At 38.4% G+C, this 21,711-nt stretch overlaps 1 protein-coding gene across 32 annotated transcripts in view; it reads right to left on the reverse strand.

The window, feature by feature from the left end:
• Nucleotides 1-21,711, reverse strand: part of TCF7L2 (transcription factor 7 like 2) — a 269,506-nt gene that overhangs the window by 17,250 nt on the left and 230,545 nt on the right. For 12 of the 32 annotated variants that reach the window (XM_061635955.1, XM_061635962.1, XM_061635963.1 and 9 more), the window contains 6 exons: nt 17,323-17,455; nt 13,961-14,063; nt 10,921-11,007; nt 3,860-4,000; nt 2,127-2,286; nt 791-910 (listed from right to left, as the gene is read on the reverse strand). In XM_061635955.1, the coding sequence (XP_061491939.1) occupies nt 791-910; nt 2,127-2,286; nt 3,860-4,000; nt 10,921-11,007; nt 13,961-14,063; nt 17,323-17,455 (744 nt within the window). The remainder of the gene's footprint in view (nt 1-790; nt 911-2,126; nt 2,287-3,859; nt 4,001-10,920; nt 11,008-13,960; nt 14,064-17,322; nt 17,456-21,711) is intronic. The other 20 variants (XM_061635976.1, XM_061635959.1, XM_061635970.1 and 17 more) reach the window with 3 other exon arrangements.

The raw sequence follows: 21,711 nt of genomic DNA on the forward strand, positions 1-21,711 counted from the left end.
CATCTCTCCAATATAATTCCTAAAGCTACAGGATTTCCCTTGCATCTGGTCATCCAAAGAGACATAAAGCATCTCCTTCTCAGTTATGGCTCTTTGTAGAACTATCTGCCAAGAGGCCTGTCAAAGTCTACTTCAACTAATAGTGCTTACACGACATTCTGGTTTAAGCACCCATTTGGTAGGGCAGCCACATTTAGGATAACTCATAGGAAAGCACAGCAAATGAGAATAGTACAGGAACAGATCCCAAATAGCTAGCACTGAGGTATTTGGTAAAGAAATTAATTAAAAGCATTTTATTAAAAAATGTGACCATGACAGACAATAGTGCAATAATATAACACAGTAGAGGGTGGAATAATTTATTTAGCCCCACTTGAGAGCAAGACTTCCAAGTCTTTGTCAGTCCTTCTCTGCAGCTAGGGTAAGCCATTCTTCCACTTTCCACTATACTCTCACACAGGTATACAACAAGGCACTAATTTGGGGGGTTGGGGAAGGAGACGAAGGTGATAATAGAGAAGGAGCTCTTTTCTTTTTTGTTTGTAAATTGCACAAAAGCTGGTGTCCTGATGGGAAACACGCTGCCAGAATTTTGTTCCTTACAGAGCTCTACTGAAACACCTCAGCTGAATGGGTGCCAATTGTATCCAATTGGGTTGGCGACAAAACCAAAATATCCGCTAGAATTACCGGATTGGTAGTGCTTGTCTTCCGTGTGTGGGTGTACTTCAGCAGATAACAGCAGTACTTGTCTACAAGCTCTACTACTGAAAAAAATTCCACCTACATAGCCACCTACATAGTTATCCCGTGCGGACCAGCCGGGGTAGAGCTGCATGTGGAGCTGCCGTTCCTTTCTGGCTAGTTCATAATATTTAGCTTGTTCTTCTCTGGATAATGCATGCCACTGAAGAGAGAAAGAAAACAGAACCACAAGCACAACAGTATGTCAGTAATACAGTGTGCATTATTCACATTCAAACCTCAGAAAACGTCAGCCAATTAAAGTATGTCAATTGATGCAGGTTATTTATTATTAAACAAGTCTGTTTTACCCAGGTTAGCTTGGCAGTGATTTAGTTAATCAGTTATACTGATAGAGCCTTTCACTTTGGAAAAGGGAAAGGTGTAATCCTTCAAGTATTATTCCCCTTTAACCAGCATTCATTTGAATAAAACCTGCAGGAAATGTCCATAAAGTAGGCCACACTTTAAATTCCCCTCTCCCTTCCTCACTTGTTATGATTTGCCATTCTGGTATACCTACCCCCCAGTGCAAGGCAGGACTACACAATCTGTGGTCAAACAAGTTAAAAATGACATATTAGCTACACATATTGTAGCTTGTTGGGAATTCAATCAACCCTGATTTTGCTAACTGACTTCAGATCCTCTATGTTTGGCCACAAGCTGTGGAGGCGTGCTGAAAGACACAATTCCATTTATGACATGCAAGAGGTTTCTTTTTATTATTTTTCTGCTACCTGTTAAATAAATTACTACTGCTGCACAAGGGACTTATGAATAAAAGAGGCCTACAATTCATACAGCATCCAGACTTAGGGTTCCTCCTGCATCTAGAGAATAGAAATCAAGCTTCAGTAAAAGCTTCTATAGCCTTCCAAGTATAGGATTCCTTACTAAGAGACTACAGAGGTGAGTGTAGAGATACCTTATACAATAAATCAAAATGCTGGAGTAGCAAAGATGTGCCTCTGAATTAAGAAACAGAGCAAATAATCAAGGTATGGTGATGCCCTATCAGGGATGAAGAGGTAGGTAGAGTTGAAAAGGCAATGATTACGTCAAACGAGAGGTCATGTGGAAAGAAAAGGAAATGTACTTATGGGATAAAGTGATGTTGTATATGATTATGATGCAGAGGTACACATGGAGGAAATAATGCAATTTTATTTCCCTTTCTGTTGACTTGAAACACAAGGAAGTTTCAAAGTACAAGTATTCAACAAGAAAGCTCAAAGGTTCCACTGGGAAGCAAAATGTCTTAATTACTCTTAAAATAACACGGTGGATTTTGCCCTTTCATATCAGATGCATATCATGCTCTCTTTCTACTTACACTTATATACATATACACATACAAACCATGACTAGTTACCTACCCTTCGACCAAGGATTTGATTGATGGCTGCACTCTCTTTCAATGTGCATTCTGCTACAACTTTTGCTCTCATTTCCTTCATATACAACATAAATGCATTAAGAGGTTTCTTTATATGCGGCTTCTTTTTCTCCTCTTCTTTTTTGGAGTCCTGATGTTTTCTGAATGGTTGACAGGAATAAACAGAAGGAACTTGTACAACATCTATTCTAAATTCTTTTATGCACTTCTCTCTAATCTTTGCCTCCACAATGAAAACCACAGCAAGGAGACCAAATTAACACTTGATTTAACTTACACTCAAAAATGCTACAATTACATGTAACACATGCCATCATTTTAGGAGGTATATACAGTAGGGCCCCGCTTACCGGCACTTCGCATTCCGGCATTCCGCTAATGCGGCGGGGGGGAAATTCCCCATTTTAAAGCTGCTTTTGCAATTTTGTGGCATTTTGGCGTCATATTCGCGCAACGCACTCCATTATCATCAATGGGGTCCCGCTTTACGGCAATTTCTGCTTTATGGCAGGGGCCTGGTCCCTAATCCGCCGTATAAGCGGAGCCCTACTGTACAAGAAAGAGTTGCACTTGGTGTATATCCAAGATATTATTAAAACCTGGATCGATAATACTGTTTCATGAGATTCCAATAGATGGAATAATGGGCTCAAGTTACAGAAAGCCAGATTTCAACTAAACATCAGGAAAAACTTCCTAACTATGAGAGCAGTATGACAATGGAACCAATTACCTAGGGAGGTAGTAGGCTCTCCAACATTGGAGGCATTCATGAGGCAGCTGGACAGCCACCTGGCGGGTACGCTTTAACTTGGATTCCTGCACTGAGTAGGAGATTGGACTCAATGGCCTTATAGGCCCCTTCCAACTCTACTATTCTAAGATCTGATTTTTATACATTACAGAATATCAAGAAAATGTATTTACTTATACATTTTACTTTTGCCATATCTCCAAAGGCAAAAGAACATTTTAAAGGTAGTATAATCATTTTAAATATAAAATGCTATACAGAAGTATCATTAACTGAATAAAAACTCAGAGCCATTTGGGCACAGCACTCTGCAGCCTAGGGTTCTGTGCTTCAAAACACACATAGCCATCTGTTTAGAGTACCTGACTAAATATACTTCCAGGTGAGATGCAGAGGTATACAAAGCTGGTGGGTTACATTAGAAAAATAGTATGTTGATATTATTAATTCAATAATGTATTCATGGACAATGCTGATATGCTATGCTTTACAAGCCCCGTATATATTTCTCTCTCTCTCACACACAGACAATGGTCATATAATTATCATATTGACACAAGTCACTGTTATTATGAAATGACATATTTCAGTTTCCCCTGTCTGTATAACACAGATTCTGGCTTTTAATCCCAAGAAAATCTACTCCTTTCTCTCAATGTTGGGCAACATTGCCGTAAAATTAGAGAAGTCTTCTTATCCTTTGTCACTGGGTGAAAATATTAAAGGGAAGACTCCTTCTACCCCATGCACCATTGGCCAGATTTTAGCAAATTAAAGATAAGTTGGCAGCAAGGAGACATTTTAGAGCCCACATAATGCTTTTAGGGTTTCTCCCACCTCCCCCCCAGGATAGCCCCCCCAGGATAGTCTAGAAATACTGATGATTATTGGGGAGGGGAAATAATTTTCTTCTCTCTGGACCTGTAACTTCTCCTAGTTTTGAATATAAAAATACTTACGAGCTATGGAGTGAGCCAACATCATTCTGGGAAGATTCCTGTTTGACTGTTGGTGTGACTATGGCTGGATGAGGGATCCCAGTTGTATGTAAACTATGATGTGGAGGAACCATGTGTGGAGGGAACCTAGAGGAGAGAAAGCTGTGTAAATCGTCAGAATAATAATGAATGAATGGGGAGGGGTGTGTACACACATATAATAAAAGGCATATAAAAAGCACACACTCTAGACAAGCATATGAAAACTGGCACCAATAATTAATGATACATTAAACATCATGCTGCTTCTGCTATCACGAAACACAATTACTCATTTGTTATCAACAGAAATGTCTTATTTTTAAATAACAAATCAATTCATGGACCTGGATGGAAACACACTGAAATTTGAGCCCATCTTTCTCACTGTAAAATACAGTGCCTACTCACAGCAAATTGTGAGGAAACAAGCTCTGGGGATTTGAACTTCTAATCTGAACCTCAAATCAAACTGACTATTCATGGATGGCTGTTTGTTGATGTGTATTAAGCAGTGAAATAAATATTAGCGATTCTTCAGCTTCTTAGCTATATTCTCTTTAAATGGACCATAAAGAAATTTGGGGCTTTGTTGTTGTTGTTTTTAATCATTGCCTTGTAATACTTCATTGGGGTACAAAAAAATCAAACTTGAAATTAATTTGAAGCATTGGGTTGCATTCCAACATAGTGCTGAACGTTCCATCAGTGCAAAGATTTTTCCTTGTGTAAAAGAATGTTCTCCTCCTCCCCCCATGAGCCCCCTAAATCTCTTCTAGGGATTCCCCCAACCCTCTGGAGCAGATCTGGGGGTGGTGTGGGGTGTACATGGGGGAGGAGGGGGGGGGAAATCCCCTAGCATTAGTTGAAGTCATTCTGCTAGTGCAAGAACTTAATTGAATACCGGTCATTAGGTTTAAAAGCAGAGACTCTGTAAAAAGGGAAAACAGTCTTTGAAAGTAAAACTTTGGGCAATTTGGGACATATGAGTGGTATGTCCCTGTCCTATCATCTCATATATACTGAATCACATGCCACTGTTATATCATGTTCCTATAGCCATCTTTTACCAAACAAGAACCAACATGCTTTCTAATGGTAAAATAATTATTCAATTAATGAATGGTCTAAAGTGTTCAAGTATACTCTGAGTAAGTAACAGCAATATTGTAGCTGACTAGGCAGTTCTCCTTCAATCCTAATGAAGACCGTATTCTACAAGGGTGTGTGTGTGTCTATAAATAGATGATGCAGAGTAGAATGTCTGTTTCCATCACACTATGTCCTCTCTCTCATGCTTGAGCCTCATACAAGGAAGACCAAACATGAGAGAAACGTGTAAACTATGATGGCACCAACCTAATGGAAACAATCCAATTACTGGAGCTGCCTCACTCAAGCAATTCTCTCTTCTTCTGGCAATAGGAAATTGTTGAAGAATCATACAAGGCAAAGAGGAAAGGAAAAGTACTGAACCAGAGAGACAGGAAAAGAGGCTGAGAGTCCTTCTTTCACCCCACCCCACTCCACCCCACTTCCAGAATTTCAGAGCTCTCATAAAATCTAGTTCTGAGATTCCATCGTTTTGTCATATTTTACCATATTCTAACATAACCAAGTTACAGAACACAAAGATGGCATATGCTAATGACAGAAGCATCTCAGCAGGTGGAACAGAGCCACCATGCTAGCTTCCTGGCAGGTGAATCACTATTGCTTACTGGGAGGGAAAAGGGCAAGGTGGCGTGGAGGTCAGTACGATGCAAATGTACTGGCAGAGCCAATATGGAGCTCCTTCTGGTGTGTTTGCATCGCACCAATCTCCCTGCTGCCTTGGTCCTCCCTCTTCTGGTAAGCAACATCAACCCACTTGCCCAGAAACCAGCGTAGTGGTTCCTACACACCCTGCAAGTTGCTTCTGGGAGGAGATAAAGTGTTGCAGATATTGGTATGTGTAATATAGTGGTTAGAGTGTTGGACTGAGACCTTGGAGACCAGAGCTCAAATCCCAACTAAGTCATGAATCTCACTGGGTGACCTTGGGCTAGTCATTGCCTCTCAGCCTAACCTACCTCACAGAGTTGTTGTGAGGATAAAATGGAGAGTGGGAGAAACATGAATGCTACCTTGAGCTCCTTGGAGGAAAGGTGGGATATAAATGCAACAATAAAATAAAGTAAGTAAAATTTCATGGTGGCCCTTACTGCGTTAAACAGAACTAAGAATGATGGTTGCAATCTGGTGCACAATTGCTTGTGTGGGGGGGGAGTACAAACCCTGCTCCTGCAGGGTCCCACTTACTTTTATGAGATAAAATTAATGGGCTCTAACCAATAGTGGGATCTATCAGTATCTCAGAGTGCATATCTTTACTTTCTCCTAAATGCCACCTGCTTACTCCTATAGCAAGATCAAAGTCGATATTATTGAGGTGCTGCCCCTGACTATCGGGATACGCTAGTCTATACAGACAGAGATCCTGTGGGAAATGCAACAGCCTAGGTATTCTCTTCCCAATCATTAACATGTTATTTTCCCAAGTAATTTTTTAAATAGTTCTTCAGTTCCATCTTGTTGTCACACTGATAGAATTGAAAAACACCAGGTGAGACACCTCTGGGTGCAGTTTAGTGCTTTGCCTTTCTTGATGACACCAGCTGATAGAGGCCTCAAGGACTTCAAAGTCATTCAATGCACAAATATGCCTCATCACTAAATCACTTCCTTCCCCTTTTTTTGTTGGACTCAGAGCCTGGGACAAGTGTAGGATCAAATAAGAAAGGAAGGGATTAGAAAGGATGGAGCAATAAGAATAGAAAAGAAAATGGACTTCCCACTCATGAGTGTTACCAACCCTGCCCTTGGTAGGCTTTTACCTCATTCCAGTTATGGACACTGGTTTAATCCAGTTACCCAAATCTGGTTTTCTAGCCCTTAGAGGATTGTATTCCTTCAGTAGGATGAAAGCCGGTAAGCAGAGCGTCATAACCAGTGTGGTATTGTGGTTAGTGTTGGACTGTGACTTGGGAGACCAGAGTTCAAATCCCTGCTTGGCCATGAAGCTCACTGGGTGACCATGGACCAGTTACAGGCTCTCAGACTAACCTACCTCCCAGGGTTGTTGTGAAGATAACATGGAGAGGGAGAGAAACATGTATGCCACCTTGAGCTCCTTGTAGAAAGGGTGGGATGTAAATGCAGCAATAAATAAATAAATAATACATTACATAAAGAGCACAGGTGAGATGAGAATGTTGGGCTGCCAGTCCCTCCGCTCCAAAAAAAGCTTAGAAAACCATTTCTAGGGTGGGAAAGCTGGGGCGGCATCCAACAGTTCTGCCAGCATAAGCACTTATGGCTGCACAACAGAACTTCCTCCCCCTCTTTAAATATGTTCTGGGTTTTCCCGCAATCCCCTGGGGCAGATTTAGAGAGCATGCTGGAATATGAGTGGGCCCATATGTTTTTATGCTAGTAGAACTATTTAGTCAGATACTGCTCCTTATATATTTGGCCAGGGCACAAAATATATAACTTTTTTTGCTTTTTGAATGGCTTATAAACAAATAATGGCTGATAAGCAAATATGTGTTTTCACTTTCAAGATAAGTTTGCAAAGCACTACTGTGAATGACTATGGCAGTGAAACTAAGAATATGATGGCAAATTCATACCCAAAGCCCCACAGAATTGTAGCAGGATCAAAGAAAGGAGATATTGTATTGGCTTTATTTGATTTTGCGATAGAGACAGAGAAGACAAGGTGAGAAGTCAGGTGTACTGCACTGTAAAACGGACTATGCTGACTTGTAAAACATAGTTCTCGGAACCTATTTGTATATTGTTTTTGATGTAGTGTATGTAGAGTCTGCCATAATTTCATAAGAGAAGTGTTTGTTTGAAGGAGCTTCTGCCCATGTGAAAAAAATTGGAACGTTCCCACATCAGAGATATGAAAACCCCAATTTTTCCAATACAGATTTGTTTAGGTATGTAATATTTTTCACATATATATTTTACCATGAAAAAGTTGTGATAATGCCACAGCATACAAACATAAACCTTGCCACAAAAAACCATGAAGAACACCCCATGGATTCAACAACTGAGACAAGAACATCAGGAAGAAAGTCTAGTTATTGTTCTACTTTAACTAAAATTCAATTTCAGCATGACTGGAGGTTGGGAGGGAAGATAAAAAATAAATGTTCAGGGATATCCCCAAAGGCACAAGAGAAGCAAAGGCAAAGGACATTTTCTATTTTGTGAAGAGGTAAAGAGCATACCACTTCCTAGATCTGACAAAGTAGACTCTACCCTACAAAAGCTGAAATTTTTTTGGCATTAAAAAATTACACAGGACTCCTGATTATAACTACTAACAAAGCTGCTCCTCCATACTGGAAGTTTATATTTAGTTACAAAAGAAGTGGCCATAAAGTGTGCTATGCCTTTGGGGTGCAGCAAGGCATAAAATGCAGTGGGCGATGGTACATGTTCAATAGCACAGAGGTGTGAAAAATGAGTTAATCCCCAATTTTAGAGTCTAACAAAGGTGTGAGTGAGTGAGTGAGACAGAGAGAGTGAACATGCTATCATAGTGTTTACATCCAGATGAGAAGGCACAGTTAAAATTATTAAATATTTATTAATTCTCCTACATTATTCAATACAACTGGGCACAATCATAAATGGCACACATCCTGCACTTAGGCATGTCAAAGCAGGATAAGCCTAAACTTCTGAAGACAATAGTGTGATGCATGTTCTATTACATGGAGTGCATTTAGCAATGTAAGAAAATGCATATCAGCAAAAACGTTTAATCACACTATTCCTATGGTAGGTCATAATGTTGAGATTTTTCACATATGAAATAAAAGTGCGGATTGTGCATTTTGATGCATTTGTCTGTTCAGCATAGGAAACAAGTGTCTGTCTGTCTGTGCACATGCTTCTATGCACATATGGATCTTTTTTTAAAAAAATGCTACCTGCCTTTTTGTGTTTGTTTGTACAACATAATGTGATATATAAAGGGCACACCCCTCTTTGACTAAGAAATTCCTTTCTGCAGACAAGCATTCTATGAATTGGAATAAACACCCTAAAAAATTCCAAGCAGCTCATTATATACCCCTGTCTGCTTTTATGGCTCCAAGCCAGAATATAATGATGAGCTGTAACTTGTTAAGGACAACTAATTTTTTCTTCCTGACTGTCTCAGGGGCTTCTGTCTTGCTCACTCTCACTTTACTTCACTGTTGACATGTTTCTGTTAACTGGATGTCATCTGCCTGACTTGATTTTATGCACAAGCAGTGGGATGCATTTTTTTGTGCAACAATTCTGCTTTGAGTTGCATTAGATTTGTCATTATTCCCTCATTTTCCCCTTGCACTTGTAACAATTCATCTATTCCTTTCTTTTTCCCCTCCCCCCCCTTTTTGAGCCACAGTGCACCCATATTATGGTTTATACATGATCTTGCTCCCTTTGAAGCCGGCAGATTTCAGAGCCAGCCCCCGTCAGGAGAAGTGCCTGCTACCAATTTAGCAGGCTGAGGGCCCCAAGCTCCAACATCTCAATCTAAAGGGGGTCACAGAGTGGCACAAGCAAGTGTCAGCAAGTGCTGTTTAATTGCCAATCTAGGCTTCTCCATGGTGTTTAAAGTATAATGACCCATCACTTAATTCTGAGAAGTCCTGGCCCTGCTGCTGAATAGAATGAATATCAAAGGATGTGCCAGAACAGGGCAAGGAGCATACAATTCCTATAACTGCTGTAAGTATAATAGACTTGTACTTCTGTCGTCCCATTACCACAATAATGTATTTAATTTGCTGTATACCCTTTTTAACTAGATCCCTTTCATAAGGCATATCTAAGGGATGTAAGTGATACCTTCCATGTATAAGTGATACATTCCTGTCCCTTGCAAAAAAACCCAACAACCCTAAACAGAAAAACAGAACAGCCTTACTAATAATAATTAAGATGAACCCAGGTCCATTTTGATTGCCCTTTCTCAGCTTGCCAGTCTTTTCCACAAACATGCAATATTAACAAAAAGGCTAATGTGAGGGAATTCGGTGTTTAATTATATTTGTGTGTGTGTGTGTTCGTGTGTGTGCGTGCAGAATTCTCTTGCTTTCTTACACTATAAGAAATATCTACTAGTCAAGAAGTTTCATTTTTGCTTCTTCATGTCCTCCACTCCCTCAAGCCCTTCCTCCTCTGTAATCTAACCTTCACGTATTAACTGCAGGGGTTGGAAAGGTGCAGGAAGGGGGGAGGAAGATGAGGGGGAATGTGGAACCTTGCTATGTAATGCATGCTAATTTAATTATGTGCCATCATCAACATGGATTAGCTGTTTCAGCCCATCAGGAAAGTCTAAACCTCCACCGATTTAATTAACTAGACTGAAAATCAGATGAACAGAGAATAAAACTATCATTAGGAGCAATTAGTGATTACTTAAACATAGTGCTGCCAAGCAGTTTGTAAATAAAACTAGCAGTCCTTGGAAAATTAGCTGGAATTAATTGGAGGTTGGGACAGAGAGAGAAGAGATATACTTCTAAACCCTTAGAGGATCAAGTGAGCTTTTTTATGTCACATAAAAATATTTTGAGCTTGGGAATGAGGAGAAAATTCAACACCCCTCCTTCTAGGTCTGTGTGCATAATAAAAGTCTACAGACGCCATTCTTCATAGAAAACCATGCTTGAAAAGAGAGCCATAGAGAAAGCAAAACTTGTAAGAGCATAATCTCCTGGCTTTTTAATATCATAGTATTACAACTGCTTTTCCCCAGTTAGTTAACAATTAAAATAAATGCAGTTCCCAAACAATGACCTTCAAGAGCTCACTTATACAATAAGGGCAGTGAGGATTTCCCCCGCCCCCCAAAAATGAAAATGAAGATCACTGCATAACTAAATGAAGGCATTTTCAAGTTCAGCCTCACTGCTCTAGAGAGAATGATAAATAGAATTAACAGATACCCCTGATTGTGGACCTGGGTACTGTGAACTCACCTTGACATGGAAGCATTGACAGTCAGAGCGGTTGGGTAGGGATGTCGGAATCCACCTGTTGTGATTGGATAGACTGGTTGACCTTGCCTAGAAAGATGGGGGAAATAGAATGAGTAAAAAAACAAGAGTATGTATTTTTTTTTGCAGTTTAAATTTCTCTCTCTCTGCACAGTAAGCTTTATTCTCATTTGATCAGAACAAAAATCTTGGGGATTGTACAGCATGGATCAAAGAAAAGAAACACAGAACAATTTGAATGCCATAAATCTGATATGAATGGCTAATTAAATTTTATAACCTCTGCTTATGTCAATAGAGACCCTCTCCCCAAGCTGAAACTAGGTGTTTTGTTGTAATAATTAAAGGCGAAGTCTTGCTTGCTTTAATGGAGCCATCACACTAATTGAGGGCTACACATCCAAAGGAAAACAATAATGAATGTAAATTTATACCAAAATAAAGTACAGTGAATCAAAGGACTTCAGTTGCGCTTTGGGCCTCTTTCGGTATTTAGATCTCGGTGAGAAAACATTAAATTAACAGAGCTTAATTTGTAGCCTTTTGTCAGATTAACAAGTGTTGACAAGAGTTACCGGGGGAGAGTCCCCAAGAAGTATTGTGGGTAACCAATAGACAATCATACCTCATTACAATAATTAAAAAATACAGCAACATGCAAAACAGCATCCTCATGAAAGCTACACAACTTTTTCTGATTGAGGTTTATCTGTGTTGACTAAGTCTTTTTCATCTGTCCTTCAAATGTATCTACTGAATGAGTAAGATAATTTTTGAGGTATGAGGTTTTTTTAAAGGTTATTCTGCTAAACATAAATATAGAATGGGGCCCATGAATGGTCAAAATAATAAATATGCCAGCTAGATAATTTTGAAGGAATTTTATGTTTATGTTCTTTGGCACTTAAAAAAAGTTGCATGAGATACAAAAAAGTTGTATATATGGAGAACAGAATTTTTGTTGTTGTTATAAATGAAAATACCCAAGCAGTTATTTCGAATGAATTCTGTAAAATCTACTCATGCTTACAGAAAACATGTAGTGGCTAGTCAAATGACAAGAAATTGTAAAATCCTGACTACAATAAAGAAGCCAAATGTATATTAGTGTTTGATTGGATAACTGCCACATATAAAACATGAAGGTAGTGATTCTGTTTTCCAGCTATTATTTTCTTCCTTTGAAGTGTTAATTTTCTATAGCACAAATAGGATACATTTTCTAAAACTGTAGGGTTTCCCCCACTAGGGACCACAGTTTTGATTTAGAAAAATGAGTAATAGACCCATAGGACCAGGATAAGGAATTCAGTGGTGTGCCTCCTGTAAAAGGAAACCAAAGTATCCAGGAGACCACAAAAAAGGTTGCAGGTGCCAATTTTGCAAATATATTTGAGCTGAGTATAGTATAGTATAGTAAGTATAGCATAGTATAAGGGTGAGATTTTTTTCAGAAAAAACCTTTCCCCATTTTAACATCAAAAGATTGTAGGGCCATAGTGAACCAGCAACCTAGTGTGGGTTATGTATCAGATGAGATTACAGTAGGGCCCCTCTCATACGGCGGGTTATGTTCCGGACCCCCGCTGAAAAGCGGAACTCATTGAATAGAATGGTGCACAATGCCCAAAAACCACCGTAAAAGTGGAACAAGTGCCGTATGAGTGGGGCTTTAGTCTAATTGCATCTAATTGAGACCGCCGCATTAGCGAAGCGCCATAAAGCGAAGCACTGTAAAGCTGGGCCCTACTGTATTTGAAGCAAAAATTAGATTAATGAAGCCAAGCAGAAGGAAAGGAGGAGACAGCACCAAAAATTCAGAAAAAATATGAGAGAGGCTGGCTAAAATTAATGTTCAAAATATCCATTGTATTGTTGCACCTAATGCATTTTGACCAGTTGTCACCTTCATGCTCTTGCAAATCTTACAAAATCTTATTTCACTGGCTTTCTGCTCTGGCTATTTTAGAGCATGTTGCAATCAGTTGTTTCAATACATACACTGGAATAGGATTGTGCAAGTTTTGTTTGCTCCTGTAGAAGACAACTAGTTGAAATGTTTTGGCATATCACACACCATAATACTTTTTTTTTAGCATCTGTTTGAGCTCTTTGGGTTTCCCCCCCAGATTAATAAGACCAATACTGTACATATCCATGGACATGAAGGCAAATGGCCATCAAAAGCAAATACTGTGCCAACACTGACACATACATACATGCTAAATAAAAATTGTTTCCCTACCTGTTCAGAACTTTTTGAACAATGCAATAATATGGTTAGCATGGTCACTTAAATAACTTATATTGCACATTAAATAACATTATATTGTTGAAATACTCTAAAAATTAGTAGTTGCATCACTAGAATGCAAAAATACTGCCTACAAATTAGAAAGTTCCTTCCTCCTCTTGTTATTACACATTTTAAAATTAGTTAAGTCTTCCCACTAGCTTCCCACCTCTGCTGTCTCCCATTTCTTGATTCATGTTCCAATACATAAAGAAACATTATTCCAAACCCTAGAAACAAGAAATTATTAAAGGGGCTTGCAAATGCAATGCAATTACACAAATCATAATAGTGGTGCACGATAAAAATAATAGGGTATCAGTATGAGATGGTACTGAAACTAGTACCAACAATCCTAGAAGCAACTTACTAACCAAAATTATCAAACTCTTAAATTATACCATCCAGAAATTTTTTGCCCCAACCCTTCTCTCCAACTTTTTGAACAAATGTTTTTTATTTATTTTTCATGGGTTACCAGACGTTAGGTCACATGAAATGATGCCCACATGCTCTGTTGTTATTTAACACACTATGACCCATAACTTTGTTCATTTAATCTTTATTGAGCAAGTTAATGAATTCCCATAAACTGGCAGCTGGCAAACATGCTTATCTCAGCATTCACATTTCAGGCAAAGGAAATAAGCATAATTATCCTGCCCCCAAATATACATATGTACAAAAATGAAAAATAAAAAATAAAATTAAAAAAATGGAACTCCTTACTGTGGTACTAACCATCCTAGCGGATGGGGGATTTGCCCTACAGTGCCCGGTGATAGTGGATAATAAGGAGATATGTCTGGAGGGTGCGGAGGCCGTGGAATTCCTAGGGAAGAGGAAAAGGAAGCATCAGAAAAGTGGGTCAGGGAGGGGGAAAAGGGAATTTAAAAAAAAAAGAAAAGGAAAAGGGAGGCAGGAAAGTCATATAAATTTCTACACCATGAGTACTCCATTTTCTGCCTTTTATAACTCACCTTAGTATCCTGAAGACATGGCTTACTGAGTTCACCTATCCTCCCCAGAGTGTCCTACTTAGTACTGTAAGCAAATGAGACTCAGCTAGAGAAGCAGGACATTTCATCTGTTTTCTTCCCCACAGTCAAAGACCATGCAGGACTTTGTTCTCCCAAAGTCTTAAAAGGATGGAGGCTCCCACCCTACTTTCATTTAATACCATCATGTGTGTCGCCTCTTTGTGCGGCCACCTTCAGGTCACTGAAAAGGTACTTTCTAAACTAAACCATTTATGGTTGCAGTGCCTTCCTATTTCCAGAAGGTCCCTATCTTGATCTTATATAAACCACATTTATTTGTTTTGGATTAGTTTGTTTCCACACTAAACTTTAATGCTAAGGTGGGGACAACAGAGTCCTAAGAAAATGAAACAAAACAATGAACATATATCTGAGAAATGAGGACATTGCCATGTAATTAATTAATGTATATTCTAACGGTCTCTTTTTCAACTGATAACATTCTGTTTCTGTACAAGATGGCATTTTTTTCACTGTTTGAAAAACATTTAGAGAATGGAATGGCAAATCTAACTTCATTAATGACAAAGAAAAGACTCAAAATATTAAATCTGGATTAATGCTACCTTTCTCAAGAGAGCTAAGACCTATGAAAGGTTACATTAATTCACATTAATTTATCTAAAGAGGTATTCTCAGTTGCAAAGGAATGGGCATACATAATGCTTCTGATCTCTAATAACATTTAGAAGATCAAGAGTGTGAACCAGAATTGCATGCTCCTTCTGTTTTTGCTCACAATCCCTCTCCACTGACAGTCATAAGCATAGTTAAAGGTTATGTTCATATGAAATCCTTTTTGTGATGAGAACCCTGGTTAGTATTAACCCTGGACAGAATCACAGCATAGTAATCCTTAACCATGGTTAAGACCAATGGATGCAGGGGACTGATTCATGAAAGAAGGAGAGCTGGGGGAGGGAGTTAGTGATTGTTAATTTCTTCTAACCAAGGTTAGATACTAGGAGCACTGTTTTTCCACCAGACTAAAGTAATAATTGTAATTTAGTGCAATATAACTATATGTAATATTTGACCAAGTTAGGAGTTGTTTGTTGAGTTTGGATTGCTTTGGCTTGGATGCAGAAGTTTCAAATACTTCCCAGCCAGCAACTAACTGTGAGTGGGCACTCAACCCCCTAGCTGCAGCCCAATCCTGGCTCTCGATGGACATACATGTATAACAATGTGCTGCTCTTTAGAAAAGACTAACCTGTGTTTTCAGATAAGACAAGTGTAAATCCTTGAAGTTCTTTGTTTGGAGTTTTACGAAAAGCGCATGTAGGGCTGTCTATGATTAAATGGATTATAGATTATAATCTGCAATGTTTACATCTCAAACTCTCTCAGGTGAGTAAGTGTTGCAGTGTTGGGTCCTTAAGAGAACCCAGCTCTTTACAACATAGCAAAAGCAGAATTAAGAATGGTGAGCATTAAAATGAACAGGCAGTGTAATTCACAGCTAAAAACCTATTTTTTAAAAGTCACTCAGGGAACTTTTAATCTCTAAATTAAATCTTCTTGTGTGACATTTTCAGGCAGACAGAACTTTTTCTCCATTACAAAACCCAAACAGATTAACTGAGTTTTAACTATACAGTGAGCTCTTTGCACTCTTGAAAGAATGTTCGCAGAAGAAAAGTAAACACTCTAGACGTTAATCATATGTTTTATGATAACCATTTAAAAAGCATTCCCAGTACCACTATTATTTAAATGGGTGTCAGACTATTCTGCCATGCACTTGCATTAGAGATGACTGGATGAAGTTCCTTTTAAACCTAGCATTAAATACAATTCAAATTAAGCCCAATTGTGGCATGTGGGGAAAAAACTTGATTGATTCATTCATAGACTGTGTTTGGATACATTATCTAAATATGTTAATCACAACTGTAGCAATTCTTTGACAAGCTCTAACATGTATTCATGGTTTCAAATTTACTTTTTAATTAACTTGCAAGGATTTGGACTAACGGGGGGGGGGAATGCCCTCTGAGGACTCTATGCAGTTTGAAGAACAAAGACTGACTATTACATCCTCTAGGGCAACAGGCTAACAAGAATTTTTTTTTAGTTAAGAAAATAAGTCAAGTCTAGTCTTTAACACTAATAAATCTAAGCAGAGTGCCATGTGTGCGCAATAATCACCTCTTTAGGCTGGAGTAAATTTTTTCAGAAAGTAGCAGTGGGATTAAGAACTACAATAGAACATCAAATCCTGTGACCTTTGTAGTCAAAAAGATCACTTAACATGGGATTAAAGGTTATGCATATTATTCATTGGCTATAATCAGCAAGCCCTGTATACATAATTGTGCAATAATCCCAAATGAAGGCAACAAATTGGTCTCAAGAATGTGGTTTTAGGACTTAGTTTTCTTTAAAATAAATAGAATTATTAACAGCTAAAATATAGATATATTAGGGCAAACTTATTTTGCCTAGGAGAAGAGTTAGATAATATTATAGAACCCGTAAACAATATAAACAATTAACAGCAGGAAATAGCTTTGAAATTAAGAATATCAGATAGACTATTTAACATATAGTACAATCTCCATTTCAAATCAATACAGAAACTCTTAATAATTTTGATTTACATTGTTTTGCTCTACAATGAAAACATTGTTTTTGCTCTTTCTACGAATAGTCCTTTATCATGCTTTTCAAGTAATTTATTATTTAAATCTTTAGTCAAATAGCACCTTTAGAAGCATTATCTGGAACAGCGAATACCTGCAGAGTGTTATAGGCTGCTCTACATTCTGTTAGAATGCATCAATGGGAACTGTGTTATTTTAGTTTCTGGTTTTTGATCAGTGTATTCCACCACAAACAGAAATGTTAGAAATGGGCTACACTGCAGTTATTTCTATTTACTTGTTATTCCTAAAATGGAACTGAAGGCCTAAATGACAGGGTACAGCATCCTGAGATCAATTATGTTAGTTGATTAGAACTAACATGTTTCATTTTTCATCATTTGAAAACTGTTAGCGTTAGTATACTTACTTGTAAGCAGACATTCTCAAATATCTTTCGGCTTACCTGTTTTTGGATCTACGTCGGCTGGTAAGTGTGGAGGAGGATTCCCTGGTGTGAAGTGCTCATTGCTGTATGTAATAAGCGGCGTGAGAGGATGTACATGGTGTGGGTGCTGCACAACTGGGACTTTGTTAGACTGAAAAGAGAAAATGGAAAGTGTGGGAAAGATGTCATGTTCACAAACCTACATAGCACAAACATTAAGAAAGCAGTTTAGAAACACACAAATCCCAGTGCTATGAAACTACTCATAGACATTTGTACACAGTAAGACTATCATCATAAGATCCTCAGTTATTTTCTTTCCTTTTATTATACAAGGTTATTAGTCCCTGCTTTTCCTAACGCTCTGGTTCTCAAATAGTTTACGAGGGACCTCAATCAAGATAAGCTCATTATTATTAAGGACCACCCTTTGGCTTGCAAACTCTGACCTGTGAAATGAAACTTTTTAGTCCTATGCAATGTATTGTCCCAACACCCATTCCTGGTGACCTTATAACCTATCTATATAGTTTTCATGGCCTATAGAATGCCCACCCACCACTTGGGGAAAAACTGCCCTTATGGAACAGAGAGTGGTTTTATGTTTGCTTGTTTTACTGTGCTTAGATGAAGGTATGGTTTACTGTGGTATTGTAAAGGGCTTTCCTGTTCTGAAATAAGGAACCCTAAGGGAACAATTGATTGTTATCAGGTATAGGGGTTACAAGGATCACTTTCATCAATATGTATCAGCCAATAATGTAATATCCAAAGTGCTGACACACATTTCTCACCCACAGGCAGAAATGCGTATGCTGCAGAGTTCATTTCAGGATACACAGATCCAGCCAAAGGTGAGATCCATGTATCAGCAGTTCAAAAGTTATATTATTATTAGCAAACGTACAAGCCAGAGCCAATTGTGTATCTGCTACACCTGGTTACAGGTTAACATTCTGTGATGTTCACAGACATTTGAAAAAGCAAGACAGAGGCCTAGCAATTCAAATTTCACCCCCTCAATGCAAAAGAAACTTCCCTCTCCATGCCTTTTAAAAACTCATCGTCAGCCTTATGGCTTCCTTAAGCAGCAACTATTTACATCCTCTTCTTTCATCAACAGGACCAACTTCTGCTTTACTTTAGAATTCTTTATATAGAGACTGGAGAGTGAGAGAAATAATTTTTAAGTCAGTCCTTTAAACAGAAAAGAACTACCATTCACTGCCATATAGCAAAAGAGAGCTGACTGAAGCTGCAGTCCTATACACATTTACCTAGAAGTAAGTCCCACTGAATTAAATGGGGCTTACTTTTGAGCAGATACATATAAGATTGTGCTGCAATGCTCAGTTCAGAGTACATTAATAAGAAGCTTCTGAATGATTAATATAAACACACTAAATTTTAGGGAGAAAATAGAAAAGTTAGAAACAGATACTTAAAAACATAAGATGACACTCTCCTTTCTTGTGTGATAATTCAAGGTGATGCAGAGCTATTATTCATTCACAAAAGGAGAGAGTGCAAATGGAAAATAAACATCTAAAAAGTGCTGCGGCTTTTACTGTACAGCCTGAATTGTAAGTTACCGTCACAAGAGCACTAACGAAAAATTAAAATGAAACAAGCAAATCGCTGAACTATTTTACTGTGAGTAATCCAACTGCCTCTCTCTCTCTCTCTTTCTCTCTTATTCCCTATAGAGGATTTACACTAAAATCCTACAACAGGGACATTTAACCAGATTAGGTAGCAGCAAAGATAAAGAGGCTAGTATTAGATGACGAATGGATTAGAGTCAACTTCCATTTTCAAATGTGTCTTCATTTTCTTTTATTACTTTAAGTAAGGAACAATTTGCATTAACATCAAGTGAAAGGAATCGCATTAAAAAAAACATGGGCCAGTGCAGTGGTGCTCACGAGCGCCACCTCAGCCTAGGAGCTGTCAGAATCTTTGCTATTATCTTCAATCTAGTTTCAATTGCCAAAAAAAGGATGGATATTTTCAACAGAGACTATAAAACCTAGAATGGATATGTTCATTTTTAAAAAAATGTTTTGCTGATCTTTCAAGCACTTTTAAAAACACTGTAGCATCTGTGTTTATTTTACAACAGAAGAAACAGAAGCCTGGACTTGATTAAAATTAAGTTAGAATTCCCACACAGCTACTGACTCACTATGAACATTTACCTGGGAGTAAGCTCTGTTGAACACCATAGGACTTACTTCTGAATACACATACACAGATTCCATCTGGAAGGCTGCAATCATAAGCACACTTAGTAGGGACTGAGTTCAGAGATCATAGTGGGACTTGCTGCTGAGTAAACATAAGGATTATGCTGCATGCAATCTTGGGAAAGTCATGCTTTCTTAGCCTGTTTTCCCCAACTGTACAATGGGAATAGACAACTTAACTCACTATCATATAAAGAACAAGGCCTGTACTTTTACTGCCTATTGTTCTTATCAGTTGTTTCATGCTAACTCATTTTTAGAAGAATTTCATTGTTTTATTTCACATGCTATTTCAGAAGCACAATATATATGAGTGTTCCTAATAAACTTATTGGGTTTACTTGTTTGGCCATCTTCTCTTGTAGGGAATTGTTTTATATGGGTGATGCAGTTAAATATTTTTAGGATCTATCATTCTTCCATGAAAGCAGCTTGTATTTTTTTATCTGTAAACTATTACCTATTTTTTTAAAAAAAATATGCACACCAAAATATCAGAAGAGAATAACCTCTTGTAGAAAAAAAACTTTGATATCAATTCTCTCTCTTCAACAAGCTCTATTGCTACACATATAAATATATATCTTGCTTCTCCTCTTCTGTCTTCCTACCCCTTTCCTCTTCAAACAAATTGCATGCTTATAGTTTTGACAGTATAAGATTGTACTCAGTCACACTGCTTTTAAACTCTATTCAATGAATCATCAGTCAAATGCATCACATTGATACTATGCAGAATTCTCAGACTGCATACCCAACAGATTCCAGTCCACAGATCACACCTCTATAACTTCCACAAGTTACCACTGCAAAGGACATACAATCTGGCCTGACCAGCCAAAATATACAAGGAATATTTTATTACTTTGTGTTTAAAGTCTGGAGTAGGTCTAATGTAACAAACTTTTGAAAACTTTGGGAATGGTTGGCATATTTCATTAATAACAAGCACTGTCACAACTGCATTCACAGTCCAAACACCTGATTTAGCATAAGAATGACTTGGATACAGACGTAAAATTAGGACCCCACGATCTGAAGTTCCCAGATTCATGGAGTGTTAGGTGACACATAGTAAAATACAAGAACAGACGACAGGGAGGGGCAGCACCATGGACCTGGCTTCCTAGCACAAGTGCTGCTTACCACAATGGTGCAGGAGAGGGGCAGGGTGGTGATGAGGTTGGGATGGTGCAAGGGCACCAGCAGAACCCTCCCACCAGAGCACTCCTGCCCTGCCTCAGCACTGTCCCAGTAAGTGGCAGTGACACCAGTGCCGGGGGCCAGGTTCATGACACTGCCCCACTCTGCTGGCCAGTCCTAGTAAAATGGCATGACAAAAAGAACACACTGTTACTAAAGAAGAGTTTAAAGACTGATTTTGCAAATGTTTACTTAGGAAAATAATTCTGTTTTGTTCAAGCACTTAGCCAAAAGTTAATGTTCTCTTGAGTGAGAGCTTACTTAGTTTACAATCCAGTTCTCACTGTTCCTATAAATAAGTGTTTAGCATGTGGCATACTGATTTTTCTGACAACAAATCAAATAATAACCATATGCTAGAATTCCAAGTCTGATATACCTTCATAGCAGGGCTTCTGAGTTATCACCAGCCTTGTAATAATCATTTCGTGGAGGAGAGGAGCCTTCGTTTTCCTATTTCTCTTTTGTTATTGTGAGCCCCACCATGCCACTTTCAGTGACTGGAATAGCTCCTGAAGGGTCTATGGTTACTCCCTCGTCACATCAAACACTCACTTGCCCTTTATGTACTGCCAGTCCTCCTTTTCCCCTTTGTCCACTATGCCTGATACCAGTGATCAGACCTTTGAATGTGTTGGATTTGAAGTAGTAGCAACAGGATGGTTGTTGTTGAATTTATCTCTGCCTTTTCATAAAAGCACAGAAAGTGGCTTACACAAATTTAACAGCACAAAATAAGCTAAAAAAGCAACCTAAAAACAGAAATCAAACGAACAAAACTAACAGCAGTTATAAAGAACAAGCAGCAGTCTTAAAAGCAGATCACACAATAGAAAAATGAGAGCCATGGGACTGCACTCTCGTTCCTTCCTCGGTCTCCAATTTCTCCGACCAACCTTAAACGCAACTCCCTCTTAACCAAGATTTTAAACCAGCATTTGAGGCTACTTCCACAATT

The sequence above is a fragment of the Rhineura floridana genome, chromosome 7 (genome assembly GCF_030035675.1).
Source record: "Rhineura floridana isolate rRhiFlo1 chromosome 7, rRhiFlo1.hap2, whole genome shotgun sequence".
NCBI lineage: Eukaryota > Metazoa > Chordata > Lepidosauria > Squamata > Rhineuridae > Rhineura > Rhineura floridana.